Genomic DNA, 21,011 nt, shown 5'->3' with positions numbered 1-21,011 from the left:
GAAATTTTTGGTAATTTGGAAAATTATTGGTAATTTGGGAAATAATTTGTTTTTGTGGAAACTATTGGTAATTCTTCAAATTATTGGTAATTCTGGAAATTATTTTTAACTTGGGAAATTATTGGTAACTCGGGAAATTATTGGTATTTCGGGAAATTATTGGAAACTTGGGGAATTATTGATAACTCAGGAAATTATTGGTAACTCGAAATTATTGATAACTCGGGAAATTAGTGATAATCGATAATTTTTCTAATAACAATCAAGAGAGATATTGTTATGCGCTATTTTGCAAACAGCAGATTTCAAATTAATGTACAAATAAATTCAGCAGTTAAAATGGCGTTATATTTCTAACACAGTGTAAGGGGCTTATTTATTCGATCAGATAATGTAATGTAGAAAGTTTCACGTAAATCGACAAATAGTTTCGACAGTTATCGCATCATAAGTTATATTTATATCAACCATTTTTAAAAATGGCGTCGGATTAGTATTGGAAAACCCATAGGTCTAATTAACTCGGGCAGATAATGAAACGTAGAAAATTTCTGATTAATCGACGAATATTTACGGAACTTATCGCACGATGAGTTTTATTGATATCCGCCATTTTCCAAAATGGTTTTGCACAGGGGGGACCCTTAGAATTTGTCATTTTCGCATGTTATTTTACATAGACTTTTTCTTATTTTATGTTGTCAAAAATATTTTTGGTTGCCATGGCAAAACGGAAGCCCAGCGTAACTTTTCCCTTTAACGGGTTTTATGTTACATCTAGGTCTAACAATCCCCCAACTTTGAACCAAATCGGTGAGAACCACCTCGGGTCGTCTCCTCGTGAGTTCATTAAAGGGAATATAACCTGCAAATCAATCTTTATGGAAGACCCCTTCAATTTTTCAAATTTCCCGTACAGTGGCGCCAAACATTTATGGAAGGGGAAATCTAAAAGCTCGGGGGGGAAACCCCCCAAACCAGTGGGGAGAGAAGAAGGATTGATTCCGAGTTTTCACGCAGTCCCACAAGTTGGGATTGAACCCAGCTTCTCTTGCTGCGAGGCGAAAGTGCTAACCACTCCGCCACCCCGAGATCCCTCATGTACTTGGTGTGGAACACCAACGCTTGTAGCTCTGGCCGGTCTTGCATTTGGCTTTAGAAATGTTTGGCACCACTGTACAGGGTATTTTGAAAAATTAAAGGGGTCTTCCATAAAGATTGCTTTGCAGGTTATATTCCCTTTAAAGAATATAACATTTCTAAAGCCAAATGCAAGACCGGCCAGAGCTACAAACGTTGGTGTTCCACACCAAATACCTGAGGTTATATTCCCTTTAATTTTCAATTTATCGTATTCTAATTGGTCAAATTTGGTTAAACCAAATCCGTAAACCCAACGGTTTTTGAATGACCTTGAAGGCATGGTTCAAGGTCAATAAATTTTACACTAGTAAATGTCCCCCAGCGCGAGAAATGTTGCATAAAAATTTGAGATTAAAAAAAACCTTTTTCAGTTATTTATCATTTTTCGTTTTTTTAGTATAAGGTTAATTATTAATTGGTTTTTTTTTAAGATTTATCAAGTAATTTCGTTTGAGTGGAGAAGTTTCCGAAACCTCCACCACACCATAGTGCCAACTTAACTATCTATTGAGTGTACCGTCCCTTATTTGTTAGTCTCCATATGGAGAATATATATCGTCTTTCAAACAAATTTGAGAAAAATAACTAAAAAAAGAAATGTATATTAATTAGAACGTTAACTAAGCCACGAAATACTTGGCGTTTCTAAAATTACTTATTAATTAAAGTCGGACAATTTGCGAGCCAGACATTGCTAGTTTCCAATCGATAAGGCTGAAGCAGACGACAATAATAATACGGTTCTAATCGTTTGTGAAAGCGCGAGCCGGTATTTTAAGACACTTAAATGTTTTCGTGTTTCAAGAGAAAATGCGGGCACCGCCTCTTCAAAATAATGATCAGTATCCGTTTATTCGGAAGATCTCGACTTAGTCTGAAGTGAGAGAGAACGGAGGCCGGGTATATAAAGAAGTAGATGGCGCTAAAAAGGTTTACTTTATAGACAGAAAAAGAGAAGAAAAAGCCGATCGTGGAGTGGTCGACTGAATCCAGAAGAGGCGAATCGAAGTGCAGATGGCTGCGGGGGAAGTAGATGGAGAGAAAAACGTCCTAGGAAACTGGAAAACGCGTTAAAGAGAAGCGGAAATGACGCCGTCATTTCCGGCTGCTGGCGAAAGAGCCTCCGAATGTGCCTGTGTATATATATAGGTGAAGAGCGCCATCTAGATGACCGATCCCGCAAATGTCCCGACCTTTGCCGACTGACGTTTTACGCCGCTTTCAAGCGGCTTTTTTCGACGAGGAGCGAATAAAAAGGGCAAAACCATTACAAGAACTACTCGAATTCCGGTCTCGCTGATAAGCGATATTTATTGATATCCGACCAAGTGTCCATTCCATTAATATACGTACACGTATTTACGAAATTCTCGAGAATAACCCAGTGATGGGCATTTTGAAAAAAAAAACGCAAGCTCAGCTCATTACCGCTCTCTGCAGTAAGCAATAGTTTTGACTAATTCTCAGCTCCGTGCCAATGGATTTCAATTGCTCTCTCAAAATCACTCAAATATTTCATAGTATAGTGAAACCTCAGCTCATATCTAGTTCTTTCTATGATAAGCGTTTGCGCTCCTACCAAAGCTCATCTCGTCATTTTAAACATTTGCTCTCCCGCTCTTTTAGCTCATTTGTAATAATATTTCAATGCGCTCTCTCAATGCCGCTCTTTTAAAAAAAAATTCTGACGCAGCTCATCTCTTTGTCTCATTGAAATTTAAGAGCTCATACATTCACTCATTTCAGAGCTCATACATTCACTCATTTCAGAGCTCATACATTCACTCATTTCAGAGCTCATACATTCACTCATTTCAGAGCTCATAATAAAAACAAAAACACAAACATTAATTTTATTTAGAAACAAAAACACAAATATTTTCAATAAGCAAAATATTTTGCCAATAAGCAACTTCTCTAATTACTGAATTATCCCATAGATATCCATCCCTGATTTACTATATTTTTACTACCCAGAATTCCGCGAACCAAAAAATAGAAGGACAAAAGACATCAAGGTTTAAGACGCGATTCTCAAAGGCGGTCCCTTTGTCCTTTTCCCCAACCAAAAGCTTTCCAACAATTTACGTCTATCGCGAAGTAACAACGTCGTTTGTCGGGCGCACGAAAAATATATATAGAAGCCAAGTATAAGAGTCTTTTAATATTTCATTCGCTAGAGAAATAAGCACTTGGGCACGCGTCAACGGAGTCCCGTTCACACCACCGATCACAGACCTCAATCTCCCTCTCCCATTGCAGCTATTCCTTTTTTGCTCAGCCCCCCTGCAGCCCCTAATCATCCGTTGCTTTTATTCTTCGCCACCCCCCCCCCCTTCCTTCGCTTCACTTCGTCGAGGAATATTTATTCAAATACGCGCGGCTTATAAATATTAAAACGAGCGGCATAGTTGAGAAGTCCCCCCTTTTATTGTCACAGCTAAAAGTTGACGTTACTTTTGAGGTCGCTTTGCCATCTCCCTCCTGCTTTTGCTCGTCTGATAACGTCACTGAAATAGACTCGAATGTAAATCTTTTTACACACCGCTAAAATAATCCATTCATAAAAGGTGAATATATATTCACCTTTTATGTATAATAAAATATCATAAAATACGAAGCGAATATTTCTAAATTCCTTGCCTCTTTCTTAAATCAAAGAGATAAGAAATTAAGCGGATAATAAAGACGTTTTACCAGTAGACTTACAAGGAGACGACCCGAGATGATTATCACCGATTTCGTTCAAAGTCGGGTATAATGTACACCTACATGTAACTTGAAAAACCTGCAAGGGAAAAGTTGCGACGGGCTTTCGTTTTTCCATGGCAACCGAAAACGTTTTTGACAACATGATTTGGGATTTTTCCATTGAAAATAACATGGGAATCTGAAGGACCAAATTGCATTTAAACTTGATTAAATTTAATTTTTTAAATCAATTTAAATGTATTTTTAAAGGTTTTGAATTTTTCGAAAATTTTCATTTTTTAAAAGGTTTCACAGGGGGGAAATCCTTCAGATTCCCATGTTATTTTCAATGGAAAAATCCCAAATCATGTTGTCAAAAACGTTTTCGGTTGCCATGGCAAAACGAAAGCCCGTCGCAACTTTTCCCTTGCAGGTTTTTTAATGTACATGGGGGTGTACACTATACCCGAGTTTGAACAAAATCGGTGATTATCACCTCAGGTCGTCTCCTTGTTAGTGCCTAGTTAAAGATTAATTTAGAAATGTCGGTAAGCGCAGTTTTTATTAAGACAACAGTTGAAACATTAAAATTCTAAGGTTGTCCGCTATTTTATTTTGCAAAATATTACTCGAAGCCTATAAAGTGTCATTAACAATAAGTGAAAACTATGGGCTACACTTAGGCTATTTAGTGTAGTTCACATAGTGTATTTATGGTGTAGTACATCCCACTAACGCTAATAGGTCCTTAGAAAGCAAGGGACTTTAGTTTCAGGAAAATTAACTATTTTATCTCGAATGGAAGAAATGTTACTATTATATCATTCAAAATAACTTAAAACAGGAATCCATACCTCTACTTGGAATGCTTATCCTGCCGTATAGCGAATGGTAAGACCACTCTGACGGCCTACGAGATAAAAAATCCCTTCTGCGTGGGCTCCCCTCTCACGTTGTTGTTGGTTAAGTTAACATAGTGACGTCAAAAAAACCATCAGCGACATTGAGACAAAAATCTGCCGCGATAAACATTCCAAGTAGAAGTATGGATTCCTGCTTAAAAATATATTTTAGAGGCCCATTTGTAGAGTTTTGCATAGGGCCTGAAATTTTGTAAAATGTAAATGCGCTAAAATTGGCACCAAGAGTTTGTTTTCGCGCAACACAAGCTAATAGTTTCCACCAAATAAAGATCCAAATAATCTTAATCTTAATAATAAAGATAAGACCATAAATGGAGGGAAGACGTTTAAAACAAAAGTAGCCATCGGATACGCAGGAAGTTGAATTAGAACGAACCCTTTTACACACACATATTATTACAAATAGCGCGTTTAGGATCTGGACAAAAGGGGTAAACGGAGAATCCAAGCGTCCTAAAAGACAGAGGGAGAGAGAGAGGCGAAAGAATGATGGCGACTTGGGATTCGGGATGAAGATAGAAGTTCTCCTCTATACACCAGAGAGAGAGAAACCAACGAACAAAAGAAGAAGCGATTGAAATCGCCCGAGCGTGATCAAACGGATTCGATATAAAGCGAAGGAGAGCCGCCATTTACAAAAGTGGGGGTGAAGGAAGCCCTCTATATATATATATATATATATATACGTAACGGTGATGTAGGAATAGTCAGCAACCCCTTCTGCCGTAGCTAGCTCAACTCGAGGAGAGAAGACGCGGATTGGGACGCTAGAGGATAAAAGGCGGCTACAGAGCGGAAAAGAAACAGGGTTGAGGATGGGGTCGGTAGAGGGTCGGTGGGGGGTCGGGGTGGCTTTCGATGTCTCTTTCTGGCTGGAAAGAAATGGGGAAAGAGAGAATCAATCGCCAAAGGCCAAAGAGAGAAAAGACCAAAATATCCGCGAGCTTTTGTGCCAAGACACAGATGTTAACAATGATTCGTCCCTATCCGCTGTCCCACTAAAAATCCCCGAGCCAGTTTAGGGCAACACCCGCCACCGCCGACGCCACCGCCGCCGCCTACGATCTGCAGGAACTTTTATTTTCCGTCAGTGGTCGAAAAGTCGCCTTCTCTTTCTCTGTCTTTCAAAAGATGAGAAGAGAAGAATGCCGGAAAGAGCAACAAGAATAATTTCTATCGCTCTCCGCAGGAGCGAAAAAAAACGATATTAATGATTTATAAAGACGTAATAAATGGAGAAGCTGTTGCTTTCCGAAAGACACTGAAAGAGAGCGAAATTTCACACAACTGTTCACTCGTTTTATTTACCGCTTCTGACTTACAACTTTTCTTCTTTATAGAAAGTTTTGACATTGACGTGGCTTGGCTCGTATGAGGGGATTACAAAAACTGAAGACAAACGTTGCTTTGGTGCTTTGGGGGGGCTAGCCCTTAACTAAAAATCTGTACACCTATTACGGGCGTGTTAATATAAGTATGGTCACATAAGTGTGACACAATACCTATTCTTCACAAGCAAAAATTTGACTGAGAGCTATTCATAAGACAGATTGCATTACGGGTTTCGTCGCCGTTTACCGTCCGCTTACTAACGCGTCACACGTAGCCATTGCCAGCGCCTCACTAGTGGGAGATTTTCATCTTGTGATGACGTCACTCCGTTACTAGGTCTCAGTAAAATATTCCCCAAAGTGACAAACTTATGGAACAATATTATAGACTTATGGTAATGGTCTTTCATAATGCTAAAGCCGTAATCAGTGACGTTATTGCTTTAGTACAGTCGAAACTGCGGGTTTGTACTTTGGCACGAGCATCGATCAGCGCTTCGATATTAAGGAACGTCTTAAACAGGGTGTTTCGGAAGTTTATGCAAAAATTTTAAGGAGTTGTAATGGGTGAGTTGAGAAGTATGCCTGTTTTTTCCACATTTTCCTATGATGAGTTAAAAGAGCGCCAAAGTGCTTCGAAAAGTGGCCCCCCTGGAAGTAGGCTGGGACAAGCGCAAAACCAAGCAGCAGGGAAACGCGAACATTAAGGTTTGGGTTCGTGTGATACGTAACCTTTTGAAACACCCTGTTTAAAATTAAAAAACCAAGAACTAGTTTATCTTCTTACGATTGCCCATGTTATGTAAACGATTTGATACCAGTCTTACTCGAAAAAAAATTATTTCAATTTTCTGTTCCGTGTCCCTTTACAAAAATATTTAATTTTTCGCTATAGTACCATCTTTAATTTGGAATGAATTTTAAAGAACGCCGTTTTTATGATTTTTTTAGGAGCGGAACGACCTAAAGGTACAAAACGGAAAAAGGAAAAGGTTCCGCCAGTCACCGTCTCAAACCAGAACGGCTTGAGTTCGCCTTTGGTGGCGCCAGACGTTATCAACGCCGCGGCTACCACCGCCCTAAACAAGGTCGCTCCCAGCCTGGGTGGATCTTCCAGCCTCGGAAGGCCCATCGTTCAACCCCCGCCGGCCCACCCGATTCCCGTAGCCCACCAGAACGGCAGCGGTCCCCTGGGACCGGCCGGAAGCAGCGGTGTGCCATCCATCTGCAGCGAGAACAGCAACTCCAGCATCGGCGGAGTTCCCAATCCGAACAGCATCGTCGATGGCAACGCTTCTCCTTCGACGGCGGCGGCGGCGGCTGCAGCGGCGGCGGCGGCGGAAAAGGCCAAAAAGAAGAAAGCACGCACCACATTCACGGGGCGACAAATATTCGAGCTGGAGAAGCAGTTCGAAATCAAGAAGTACCTTTCGTCCAGCGAGAGGGCCGACATGGCCAAACTGCTGAACGTCACCGAAACGCAAGTAAGTACCATTTTTCACGTCTATTTTGTTTCCTTCGTCGTGCTGCGACTGTTTCAAAGGTCATAACCACAAAAATGTTGCTCAACTCCGATCCAAACCCTAATAGCTCCTGTGAATGGAGAAAACATCTTAAACCCTATTTGATCAAGTTTCGAAAAACGGGCGATTTTTGTGACCTAGGCTTAAGTCGATTATTTTATACTCTGAATTGAACTGAATGATAATATTAATATTAGGTACCTTTATTACTCTAGTAGAAGAGGTATTATTTTAACAATCACAAGTCATTTACATTACCGGTTCACGTGGGAAATAACCGGAAAATGTTTTATATAGGAATGTGAACACTAAAGCGTTTGCTTTTAAGCAGGGTTTAAAAAAACCCGTTTTTTTAAATACCCAGCCCAGTGGGTTTTTAGGGTTTTTTCGGGTTTTATTGGGTATTTATGGGTTTTATTGGGTTTTTTATTTTAAAAATATTAAATATATTATGTTTATTAAATATATTATGTTTATTAAATATATTATGTTTATTAAATATATTATGTTTATTAAATATATTATGTTTATGAAATATATTATGTTTATTAAATATATTATGTTTATTAAATATATTATGTTTATTAAATATATTATGTTTATTAAATATATTATGTTTATTAAATATATTATGTTTATTAAATATATTGTTTCTTGAAAATATATTATATTTTCAAGAAACAATTTAATTTTACAATTTTACATGTGAAAAGGCAATTAAACTTGTGAAAGTCTATAGATATTTCCGCGCGAAACCAAAACACTGGTAATAGGCTAATAGTCTAATAGAGTAGTAGCACTCTGTAGCTTTGGCCATGGCCGCCATTTTGGTCGCAAATTTTTTACCTATAGGAAAGAGCATGGGTGACGTACTAGGACGTCACAGTGCCATTACTCTATAAAGATTTAAATATAAGGTTGTTTAGATAATAAAAGTAATAAAAATCTTACTCTTAGTAAGTTAGTCTTTTTAAGTTCTTAACAAGTTGTAAGAATATTTTTAAATGTCTAAAATAATAAACATCTAAAAAATTTCCACTCTTTTTTTTTAAATTCAAAACTTTGAATGTGGGTTTTTAAGTGGGTTTTTTAAGTGGGTTTTTTTAAGTGGGTAATACCCAAAAAAACCCATGGGTTTTTTTGGGCTGGGTTTTTATAATTCAAACCCTGCTTTTAAGCGTTTCAGTAAAATACATAATAGGGATCACTGAATGAAATATTTCCGGTTGGTCGTTTATCAAATTAGCCTGGTTTCCCAAAGAAGCCAACTACTATCCATACTCAAACCAAACGAAGTCAACTAGGTTCGACATTATATTTAAAAACACATTCGTTTCCTTAATGCGGGTTTTAATTTTTCAAAAGGAACGACGGGATGGCTAGTGTTGATGCAAAACATTTGTGGAAACCTAGGAGCAACAAACACAGCACCCCACACAAGGAGAACGCAACCCGTCAAAAGTCGTGGATTTACTTGTGTACATTTTTCATTGGCTAGACGCTATAGCGCCTGCTGCCGTCGGAAGGGGAAAATTCGGAAATTGTCTTCCCCGCCCGTAAAACGTTCAGCGTAAAGGCTCGTGACGCTCGTCCAATGAAATTAGTACACAACCCTTCGTTAGCGTGTTTAAAGGCTAGCTGCGTTCTCCTTGTGTTTGTTGCTCCTAAGTGGAAACCAAGCTTTAGGCCTAACACAATTTTTTTGCGTCAACACTAGCCATCGGTTCGTTTTGCCCTTTTGAAAACCAACCTTTACAAGGACCTTATAAAAAGTAGCTGGCACGTCCTATGGTATTAGTAACTTCCTAGCGAATCGCTGAAGGCTTTTTATTGAGGCGTCTATTCCGTGTACCAAAATGGTGGAACGAAATATAGCAGCTCCCACAAGAAATAGAGTGTATATAACCCGGAAAACCTCTAAACAGAATGGTTTCGTATCCCCAAATAGAATGACAGTACGAGAGTATCAAACAAAAGCTCAATCAATCCATCAATCCATCAGGAAGTAGAGAATTTACGCGACAGTTAAATAGTAAGGCTTAAGTATCACTCGCAGCTACCCCGTAGAAAAGTAACAAATCTTGTTGCGGTGATTTGCCAACAAAACTCTGTAAGAGTAAATAACTTAATACGACGGTATACCGTTAAAAAATACCAGACTTCCGAGTCTTCGCGTGGCGTATGACTGTATATTTGATAGTTGCGATCCTAATGATGCCAGAGTCGCGTCATTTGTACAATTTTGTTCCGCTCCTCTAAATAGCTGGTACGGTAGAAGAAAAATCCACTTTTCAAAGGCATTCGAAAAAGAAAGCTTAGGTCTTTCGCCAATTCCACTTCAAGTTTTAATTTAAGCAGAAAGAAAGCGAAATCCGTCTGTAGAGAATCTTCTTAAAAATAGATTATACTACTTCCCTTAATTCTAGGTAAATGATCATTGACTTTATTTAAAAGTGTCGGTAAGGAAAACGAGGTAGTGGAAATGGTTAAACAACCTATTCAAATTGGCAGCAACGTAAGCGCAATCTAATATTCGTCTAGAGCCAGCTTTCAACCTTTAGCGTTTAAAAAAATATATTCCTCAAGCGCGATCCAGAAAACCAGGGCATCATCGAGGTATGGACTAACTAATTAGAACGAGGCGGGTTGTTACTTTGAAACGTTAAACTGCGGGAGTAAAACGATCGAGAGAGAGAGAGGTATTTAAAATAATAAGCGTTGGCGAATCGACCAAAATTTCTATAAATAAATCCTAAAAAGACGTTTGCTCTTTCGGCGCTTCAATTTTCTGGAGACCCTCAGATCGAGAAACGGAGCTAGGCGAGAGAGAAGTACAGATATTTTTCGGTTGAAGGTGGGTCGGGGCGGGTGGGCTGATCGGGGTTTGTAGAACGAAAGCGCGCTTTTTAACTCATCAACATTCTCAGACGGCCAGAAATGCCAGTCGCCAAAGCGTTCCTACACTCATTCGTCTTCCGTCCTTCCATCGCCTTCTCTCTATTTAAGAGGCTGCCAAATTTTTTCTCTCTACATTTCTCTCTTTGCCGACTAATAGTTCTCTTTTCCCAGATCGTATATATAATCGTATTTATAACGAGCATTAATGGTACAAAATGTTATTAGCGCGGGCTCGAACCAACGTTTAAAAGGTATAAACCGATTTGCGAGGAAACACCGTGTCGGATGTTCGTCGGAGATACACACAGTTTTTATTTCGGCAAATGCGACGAACAGGCCTTTCCCCGGAGCGGATCCACGCGAAAGAGCGACGTGGCACCACTTAGAATGCAGTTAGGGAGTGAGAGAAGAGTAGAGATGCAAATCTTTACCTCCATCGGAGATTTAGTGCCCTTCGCCAGGGATCGACACTAAATCACTACTTCTTCCAAATTGAACTTACTTTTTTTTTTCTTAAACGTAAACGATACGGATAGAAATTTATACCGGAAGCTGGTTTCAAATATTAATGAATTTAAACCACTTTTTTTGCTCAACGGTGTAGTTTTATATTGAATACAGTAATTTATTCTTATTAAACATTTCAAAAACTAAATTCTGGTGGATGATCCACTTGGATTCCAAAATTATATTAAAAATTCAAATACGACTTTGATCGACAATAACAATCCAGAATGTTTCGTATTAAATAAAATGTCAATTTTACGAAATACAACTTCATTCCAATTGGATTAAAATAATTTAATCTAAAAGATATTGTAATCAAGCCAGTTTCGTAAGGGAAAACTGTCTTTTGTAAACGCAACTTCTAAATTGAAACAGTAACGAAGTCAATGATTTAAACAAAAAAATCAACGGCTTAATTACCGAACCTTATACGGAAAAATGTGACTGAAATGTTACAAAGACCGCTTACACAACCAGAGAGAAACGGGTACTCCATTTAGAATCAACGCGACTGACTCGCGGTACCGAGAAAAGAAAACCCAGTCCGTTTATTTTCCCAGCGAACTTCTCTATAGCCGCGTTCACACTAGACACTTTGGAACCGTTTTAAAACGATTTCGAAAGTACAAATTGTCAAATTTTGCTGTCGAATGTATTTATCGTATGGCTATTAATACAGTTGACACCGAAAATGTTCAATTTTAGCTTTCGAAACCGTTTAAAAACGGTTCCAAAGTGTCTAGTGTGAACACGGCTTATTTCTCTGGCTCATTTAGGCGTTATCTGATTGGTGGATCTGAGAGATCACAAGACGTTCGCCGCCCTTCATTTTTGGGCGCTAATCGTCTTAATGGAGAAACTACTTAGGAACGCTTCTTACGCGTTATGCCCCCAATCGTTTAGTCGAGTAATTTATAAGATTATAAATAGACACTTTTTCCCTCTCCCGAGAAGAGAGTTTCGTAGAAAGAAAAAAAGCCGCAACAACTTTCTGGTCCCCGAAGAGTTTTGCCGAGATTTAGAGTTACATTTCATTCGGCGGAATGACTCCGAAAGCAACTATAGAAAAAAAACCACGCGTTATTTTATTTTTATCCGCGTTTTTTCACGTCATTCAGTATTTACATCAACATTTTTATTTTACTTAAGGGGGAAGACTACAGTGGCCATTGTTTACTTTCGCGCTATTTCAAGCTGAACTCTTTTAATCTTGTATTTTAACTTATAAAATTAATATTTAAGTGTAGAACAGCCTCTTGTTTAGTGCTTAAAATAATTTTGACAATTTTTAATTTAAAAATAATTAAGTTATTACGTTTTAATTCGGACCCCCGGAGCTAAACAAGTTGGGCAAGCGCCCAAACTACCCTTTAGTTAGGACCTTATATCTCGTTAACTATTAATATTATAATAATCAAAATTATTTTAAGCACTAGAGGAAGGTTCAGCCTAATAAGAAAAATATAATTCAATTATGTAATTGTTAAAACAGAAACGTTCAGCTTGAACGAAAAAGAGGCTTTTACTGTATTCTTCCCCCTTAAAGGTGAAATATACTATCAGCCTTTACTAGACATTCGCGTCATTTACCTAAATACTATCACTAGTAATAAAATGTTAATTAACTTTAATAAATTACGAACCCACATATCTTTACGGTTATAGGATTTCTATTTATATAAGTACGTACCATAATTAACTTTTATACGACTCTCGCGTTATATAAATCAACCGCCAGCCATACTATGCACTATGGAGATTAATGCACGAGTATAATTACGCCCATAATTACTGTTAGGTGGTAGAAAGTAGACAGTGTCAAGTGACGCTGAAAAATTTAGCGGAATGCGCAATGAGGCCAAAATTTTTATACTACGCTAGATTTGAAAGCGAAAGTCAAGCGATTCTAAAAATCCCTATTTGATTAATTAAGATTAATAACAATGATAATCTACTAATGGAAATATACGAAAAAATATTAAAATATATTTTAATTGGAATTTAGTTGAACGAAAACTACCTTAAAAACACTTATTGACACTAATGTAAAAAACAGTCGGTGATTTTTATTCGTTATTTCTTATAAAAATCAAGCAGCTCAAGTTGCTTGACTTTAGCTCTCAGTCCAATAAGAACTGTTCTAGGCCACGAATCGGCAAATGTTTGTAATATTCCACTTAAAATGTCACCGAAAGATATTTTTAAAAATTACGAAACCAACCGTAAAAGGTGTCACATTGGTTCGTTGAAAATTAAGTCTAAAATTAGTGAGAGGTTTCTTAAATTAAAATTTTTTTAACCACATTTTCTAAACTTTTCTCGACGTCGATCTGAGGTGAAAATCTTTCAACATTGGCGTCCCTTAGTTCGTTGGCTTCTGAGAGTAGAACGGTATTTCAAGAAAAACATTAGGCTCGAAAGACCTATAATGTAGTTAGATAAAACTAACAATGGTGGAGAAGGCAACCGTCGGGTAAAGTCTACGTTAAAATAACTTTCTTAAACTAAAATGAACAAAATGAAAATGAACGCGTAGAAAACACGAAAAAAAAAATTCGAGAGGACTTTCTCTTTCATCTTGCGGAGTAAATTAATGAGTGCTTTAATTAAGCTCGCGATGTACAGAGTTAATTTGTATAGAAGAAACCCCTCTTACGCGAGTGGAGCGTGTCCTATTAGAGTGTTTAAAAGATCAAGCTTGACAAACAATCCACCGAATTGGAAGAAAAATGATTCGAGTGTTTTAAATAAGTTTCAAAGCGACATCTCGTAGTCGGCCAATATCAAAAAGTCATTTAATTTTTTTAAATTTTAATGCCGGGGAAAAACACGAGAGCCAAAACGGCAAGAATGTCGGGGGGGACTTAATGACGAAAAAAAAAAGACGTAAAAGACCTTTCCGTATAGCGTAATAACAATGAAATAAACTTATTTCGAGCGTCGTAAAAAATATATTCCTCTTTTACGCTGCCATCTTCCCCTCTCTCACCATCTTCCTAGATTCTCCATTCCCCTTTTTTTAAGTAGAGGAAACAGACGCGTTCCCGAGAGCTTAATATTAACCCCATTACCGGTCTTCTATTCTAGCCCACTAGGCAACCGTCTCTCCATCGTACATATATCAAACAAGTTGAAAAATGCTGACTATAGTACGGCGCTTAAATGGTCATCTACATAAGTGAAACCGAACATAGGCGAAAAAAGCCAAGTAATAATATTTTAGAATTAATCTAATTTAATATTAATTAAATTAAATTTCAACTTTATACTAACATATTTATTCATTTCAACTTATTTCTTCATTTCAACTTAATACTAATATATTTCTTCATTTCAACTTAAAACTAATATATTTCTTCATTTCAACTTAATACTAATTTATTTCTTCATTTCAACTTAAAACTAATATATTTCTTCATTTCAACTTAAAACTAATATATTTCTTCATTTCAACTTAAAACTAATACTAATACTTAATACTAATATATTTCTTCATTTCAACTTAATACTAATATATTTCTTCATTTCAACTTAATACTAATATATTTCTTAATTTTAAATTAATATTAATATAACTCTTAATTTCATATTAATATTAATTTAATTCTTAATTTAAATTTCATAATAATTTAATTCTTAATTTCAATTTAATATTAATTTAATTCTTAATTTCATATTAATATTAATTTAATTCTTAATTTCAATTTCATATTAATTTAATTCTTAATTTCAATTTCATATTAATTTAATTCTTAATTTCAATTTAATATTAATTTACTTAGAAATTTTAATTTAATATTAATTTAATTATCACTTCTAAAATAATATTCATTTAATTATTACTTCTAATTTAATATTCATTTAATTATTAATTCTAATTTAATATAAAATTAATTAAAAAATACTTATTTAATTTAAACTCTGGCCCCACTAGATAGAGAACAGACAGCGAGGAAGCGAAACGAAAAGCCCCCTATATACTATCCCTCTACACCCTGGCAGCTAGTTTTCAGATATCCAAAGACCGCTCTACCATTCGTTTCAACCAAAAAGAAAATTTATGAAACTCGCCCCTTTATTAGAGCTATAATCCCGGCGTCATCTATGATGGCGCCGGATTAAAAAGTGGAAATCCAGTCTCTTCAAGATCCAAAGAACGGAGAGACAGACATGCGAGGAAAAGAGAAAGAAAGGAAAAAAGTATAAGAAAGAACGAAGAAAGCCGTATCTTCCAATAATCCGAACCGGGCTTTTGAGTAAACAATTTCGGGAGGCCCAAGAGGCCGTAAAAAGATAGAGATGTGTGTGGGAGAGACGGAGAACTATATCGCTTAACCCCGTTTGCGCGTCTTCATCCGCCGAAAAGTCAAGTCTCCTCTTTAGATTTACGACGAAAAACAAAAACCAAAGAGAGAAAAAATCTTTATAGTCTATGGAAGGGGATAATTTTTTATTCGTCCGAGAGGAATTTGTCGAGTTTAACTAGAAACTCATTTGTCCTTTTTATCCGGTTCCCCTCCTGAAGTTCCGAACGCCTTCCCCTCCCCAGCATCCCCCGTTTTTTTTATCTCTATCCTCATCTTCTCTTACCCCTTTTTTTCTCCATTCTTTAAAGTTCCTACAAATACCAGCATCACTCATTCTCTTCTTTGCAGTCAAAAACCGCAATTTCCAACGCTTTCGTCGTCTTCAAATAGGGGTCCTTCTCATCTTCTTCTTCAAAAAAATTTATTTCCTATCTTCCTATCCACCAATCGTCTTTAGGAAAAGAGAGGAAATCGCGATTAACATTGATCCAAAGAATATACAGTAACACAACAGTTAGTGAAAATTGTTGGTCTCTTGGGATGTCGTTCATCTGATTTTCTTTGCCAAAAATTCTTCTTTGATTGTGCTGTAGTGATTGTTAATTTTTTGATTTACAAAAATTCTGCACAATTAAGTGAGCCGGAAAAATTAGTTCTAAGAAAATTGTTTGATTTACTAAAAATTCTTAAGCCAATTTTGAGCCGTGACCAAAAATATATGATTTCCTATTTAATTTTAAATAAAACTTTTGTTAGAGAAATATTTAAAATTAATAAGGCAATAAATGGAATTTGTTTATATATAAAATAATAGATAAGTTATTAGAATTTAAAATTAATTTTAGACCGAGAATTTTAAAAATATTGCGGCAAATGCAAAGATAATAATAAAAAAATTTATTGATATTTTAAATAAATTATCAATACACTTCTTTCGTAGTCAGAATATTTTATTTGTACCTAGTTACTGCAAGACAAATATCATTTCGTTATTTAAATTTATGGTTTCAAAATAACTAGTAAGAAAGTCTATTTTTGCCCTCTAGCAGACGCCTGTAAGTAGAGATGAATTTTCCTACAATCACTGCCAGGTGACAGATAATATCGGCTATAGCTAGGCAAAATGACGGCAATATGGTCCCAAAATAAAGTTTATATAGTTTCCCCATATTTTGAATAATGTTCCATAATAATTTGGAATTTTTATTATTTCCGATTCGTCTTACGAAATTTTTGTTAAAAATTTTTCCTTCTAAAACGAATAAGCAAGAAATCAATGTGCGCTCCTAGATTCCCCTTCCACTGAAGGAACAACTTTTTATTTTCGACCACTTTTCGTTTCGAGTTAAGAAGGGGAAGCCGCCCCCCCCCCCCCCGACGTCGCAATCTCTTCGAATCGTACTCCACCTCTTCCTCATCTTTTCCCCGTCCTCCGCTTGAATTTTTTTTCCGTTCGTACTTATTTTTCCTCCCCGAGCATCCAAAGGCAAGTTGTTCTCTCTCCCTCTTTCCTGAAAGATGGCAAAAAGGAAGAAATTGACTCGGCGAAGAACTCCGCGAGATGGAGCTTGCAGATATGAATGGAAAGAGGCTGCGATGAAATAGATACACTTTATACAGAGGGCCACGTTGCGAAGAGAGAGACAGGGATTTTAGAGAAAAGTTCACGACGGAAAAGAGGACTCTTCGATCGCTTTTTCTAGGAGAAAAACGCTCTTGCTTAGGCAGTCTAAAGTGGAGAGCGTTTATACTTACGAGGACTTCAAAATAAAATCGTGAAAGAACCGGGATCAGAGTTATTGACTTTCCAGCCGAGTTTTAGATCCGCCGAAGCAACCACTTATCCAAAAGCCTAATAGACATGGTCGTATAGAATTGGTTGGCTGTTTTTGTCGAGTGGAAAGCGATGGCCATTACATAAAAGAGTGCGGGATTTTCTGGAACCTGTTTTCGAAAGATGTGACAAACATTTTAAATTCGAAAGTTATTTTGTTGACATGCTTTGAAATAGAATACTATCCACGAAGATTTCTTTTAGCTGAAAATTAACGCTCACGTTTAAAGTGTTTACCATGGTTATAACTAGAAATAAAATTTAAATAAATTTACTTAGAAATTTAATATTAATTAATTCTCAATATTTTAAATAAAATGTTTTACTAACCTAAAGTATCCGTCTTTAAATCATTTAAATTAAAATTTTAATGTTAACTAATATTAGTTATTTTAAATGAAACATTTTACTAACATAAAGTATCCGTCTTTAAGACATTTTAATTAAAATTTTAATATTAACTAATATTAAATATTTTAAATGAAGCATTTTACTAAGATGAAGTATCCGTCTTCAAACTATTAAAATTAAAATTATAATATTAAATATTTTAAATGAAACATTTTACTAACATAAAGTATCCATCTTTAAATTATTTAAATTAAAATGTTAATATTAACTAATATTTAAATGTATATTAAATATTTGAAATAAAATATTTTACTAACATTAAGTATCCGTCTTTAAAAATATTTAATCAAATTTTAACAATAAATAAAATTTTAATAATAAATAAAATTTTAATAATAAATAAAATTTTAACCATAAATAAAATTTTAATATTAAAAAAAATTAATATTAAATAAAATTGTAATATTAATTAAAAAATTAATATTAAATAAAATTTAATATTAAATAAAATTTTATTATTAATTAAAAATTTAATATTAAATAAAATTTAATATGAAATAAAATTTTATTATTAATTAAATATGTAATATTAAATAAAATTTTATTATTAATTAAAAATTTAATATTAAATAAAATTTTAATATTAAATAAAATTTTAATATTAAATAAAATGTTTTACTACCACGAAATTTAAATTTATTTCTATTTGAATTAACTTTGCCGCGGAATAAATTTTGAAAAACCATAGGGAAAACTAGCAACGCGAACTCAACCTCTTCCATAAAGCGCCTGAGCCCTTTAGTGATATGGAAGAAACCGAGTTGGCGCATTAATAGTTTCCCTAGTGGTATTTTTTATTGGCTAAAGAAGCGAAATGGTTCTTAACGGTCGGAAAGCGGTGTTAGTCGGTTCGGGAATATATGGAGAACCGGCGAGGAGTCCGTATCCAGTTCGCCGAAAGAGAATTCTATATTCTCCATTCCGAGAATCGCTCGTCTATACTAGTCAGAAGCGATCCGGTTATCCGCGGAATGGACGAAGAAGGAGCTGTATGGCCGAGTGGGATAAATGGAAATGGGGCGACGGCTAATTTGGCGCCGATATCGGTCGGTCCTTTCTTGAGCCGTCGCCGCCGTAACCAACCACGACCGCCATCAACCCGAAACCTATTCCATCTTCCCTCATTTATTCTGCCTCTTATAAATACTCTCCCTTCCCCCTTTCCAACGCCCAGACGAACTTTAAGTCGCCAGCACCGGATCGCGTACTAGTAGACGCAGACTCTACTCGTAAGAATACTTTCCCCGATACTATTTGTCGATTTAGAATCGACTATAGTATAGCAACGACCCGTCGCGTTCTCATTTTCTCCGCGAGTCGCCTTGGTCTCTTTTTTGGTCTCTTCCCATCCAATCCGAGCACTTTAGGGACGCCCGCTCGAACGTACAGGCGAGATTAGAGCGTAGCAACGGTGATGGCTATTAGAGCCGGAGCTCGAGCTCGATCTCTCCGCTCCCGGGATCTATAATAAAAGTACAGAGATGTAAGCCACCGAGGGGGATTGCAACGACAGCGGGGGTAATAGGCATCTATCTGGCTGTTAAAGGAAACCCCTTTAAAGGTTTCTTCGTCCCCGAAAGAAAGACGGACAGAGCCAATCCGAATCGATTGTGCCCAACACGAGCGCTTCTTTTCCGCCGATCGGGATAGTGATGGCCGACTTTTGGCGCTCGTCCGCCGCCGCGTCGACGAATAAAAGAATGACAGACTGCCAGCCCATCTATTCACCCGCTCCGATCCAACCAGCTTGCGAAAGGCACAGAGAGAGAGAAGATTAGCCAGCGCGTCTTCTTCTACTCGATCGTGGCGCCGTTGAATAATCGTTTAATAATAGTTTGCGAAATTTAATTTGTCGAGGACCTGAATCGTTTCAACGGAACAAGGTCAACTCTATAAATTATGTCTTTCAAAACGAGTTCAGCCGGAAGATTAACTTTCAAAATCGATTTCTAGTTCCAGTAGAATATTTTTGTTTTAGCATGTACACCATAAAAATATGTTCTACGTTATAACTGATTACGTAAGTAACATAATAGCGAAACACTTCCTATTCTTCCAACACCATTTTTTTAATGGTAGTCTATTTTGCGAATGACCATGGATAAAGACTGACCTTTCTTTACAGATTAGCCATTCCTATTATATTATTTATGCTAATTAATTATTTAATTTAAAATTTTGTCGATACTATTTTAAGCACTAGAGGAAATAGATGCTTAAATAAAACCTGTTCATCAACTTGCCTAGAAGTAGTAATACGGAGTACCAGGACACAATTAATATTTCAATGAAGAAGGGCTCGTTCCATTTCGCACGCGCCTCCTGAAAGAAAAAACTGCGCGCGCGCGCTCTCAACTTTAGCGCTACAAATAAAACTAACATAAACAAGCGACTATTCTATTCAGTGACTCGCGCATGCGCGTAGAGGAGGAAAGAAAAAGAGAGTGGCATTTATTGAAACGACTATACTCGAAACGAAAAAATTAGTTTTACCACAGTAAACACTAAAATAAAATATTTCTATTGGAACAAGGATTAAAGAACCAAAAGTCATATTAGCCCCGTTAAATCTTTGTAATAGCCTCCGATAAACATTACTACATCGTATAGTTAAATAGGCGGGAATAAATAATGTAAAAGTCTCGATAGAAAGATCCCCAAATGGGTTTAAATAAGTCATCGTATATTTAGAGACCTCCCGAATTGAGTTCCGAGTCGAGAGAGTTAAAAAGTGAGAAGAGAGACGATTAGAGTAACCTCAAAAGAAGATAAACACTACCTAAATAGCAGCACTTCAGATAATAAACAAGATTTTCTCTCTCTCTCCGTTGGTAATCGTTTATTTACATTTGGAAGGATGGTCTTTAAGTCCCTCGCTTCTTCAGTATCACCACCGAAACCCTTTCCCTCCTCATCCCCCGCATCCATTTCAGCGAGGAACCTAGCCATCCTCCCACCGCAGCCTCGATTTCCCGTCACTACTTTTAGGATTTTATAGTCGCTTTCGTTGGCTACCCCCCGCGGTATTGGCTAATATAGTTCTCCACGCGTCGGCGAATTCAAAAGAGTCCTTTTCCCCCGCATCATTCCGGGAGACGAAGCCGCCGTAACTTCTTGGCAGACGCGGATAGGAGCTATAGAAACGCTCTCTCTATCGCGTTCATTAAAAGTGGACGCTCTTTTACATCGGGGACAGAAAGCGGCTTAAAAGCGAGAAGGGAAGAGGGATGAGAAATGGAGTCAAGATTGGGAGGATGAAGAGAGACCGGGATATAGAGAAAAAAAGTTGATTTTTTTTCTCGCAGAGATCTCTCCAAATAGAGTCTTCTCTGACACGTGATGAGTTGTAGAGACGCGCCGTTTTTCATAGAGCGGAAAGAGAAAATGACTTTCTTATTCATACGTTATTTTTTTATTTTAGAGATTAATTTCAATGAAAGCGC

The 21,011-nt window shown here is 36.7% G+C and overlaps 1 protein-coding gene across 1 annotated transcript in view; it reads left to right on the top strand.

Moving 5' to 3' along the window:
* Nucleotides 1-21,011, top strand: part of LOC149934895 (uncharacterized) — a 100,167-nt gene that overhangs the window by 58,883 nt on the left and 20,273 nt on the right. The window contains exon 2 of the mRNA XM_090181532.1: nucleotides 7,040-7,572. Coding sequence (XP_090037658.1) covers nucleotides 7,040-7,572 — 533 coding nt within the window. The remainder of the gene's footprint in view (nucleotides 1-7,039; nucleotides 7,573-21,011) is intronic.

Source organism: Leiobunum rupestre, chromosome 7 (genome assembly GCF_980474605.1).
Source record: "Leiobunum rupestre chromosome 7, qqLeiRupe1.1.hap1, whole genome shotgun sequence".
Classification (NCBI taxonomy): Eukaryota; Metazoa; Arthropoda; class Arachnida; order Opiliones; family Sclerosomatidae; genus Leiobunum; species Leiobunum rupestre.
This window is presented reverse-complemented; position numbering and strand designations above follow the sequence as displayed.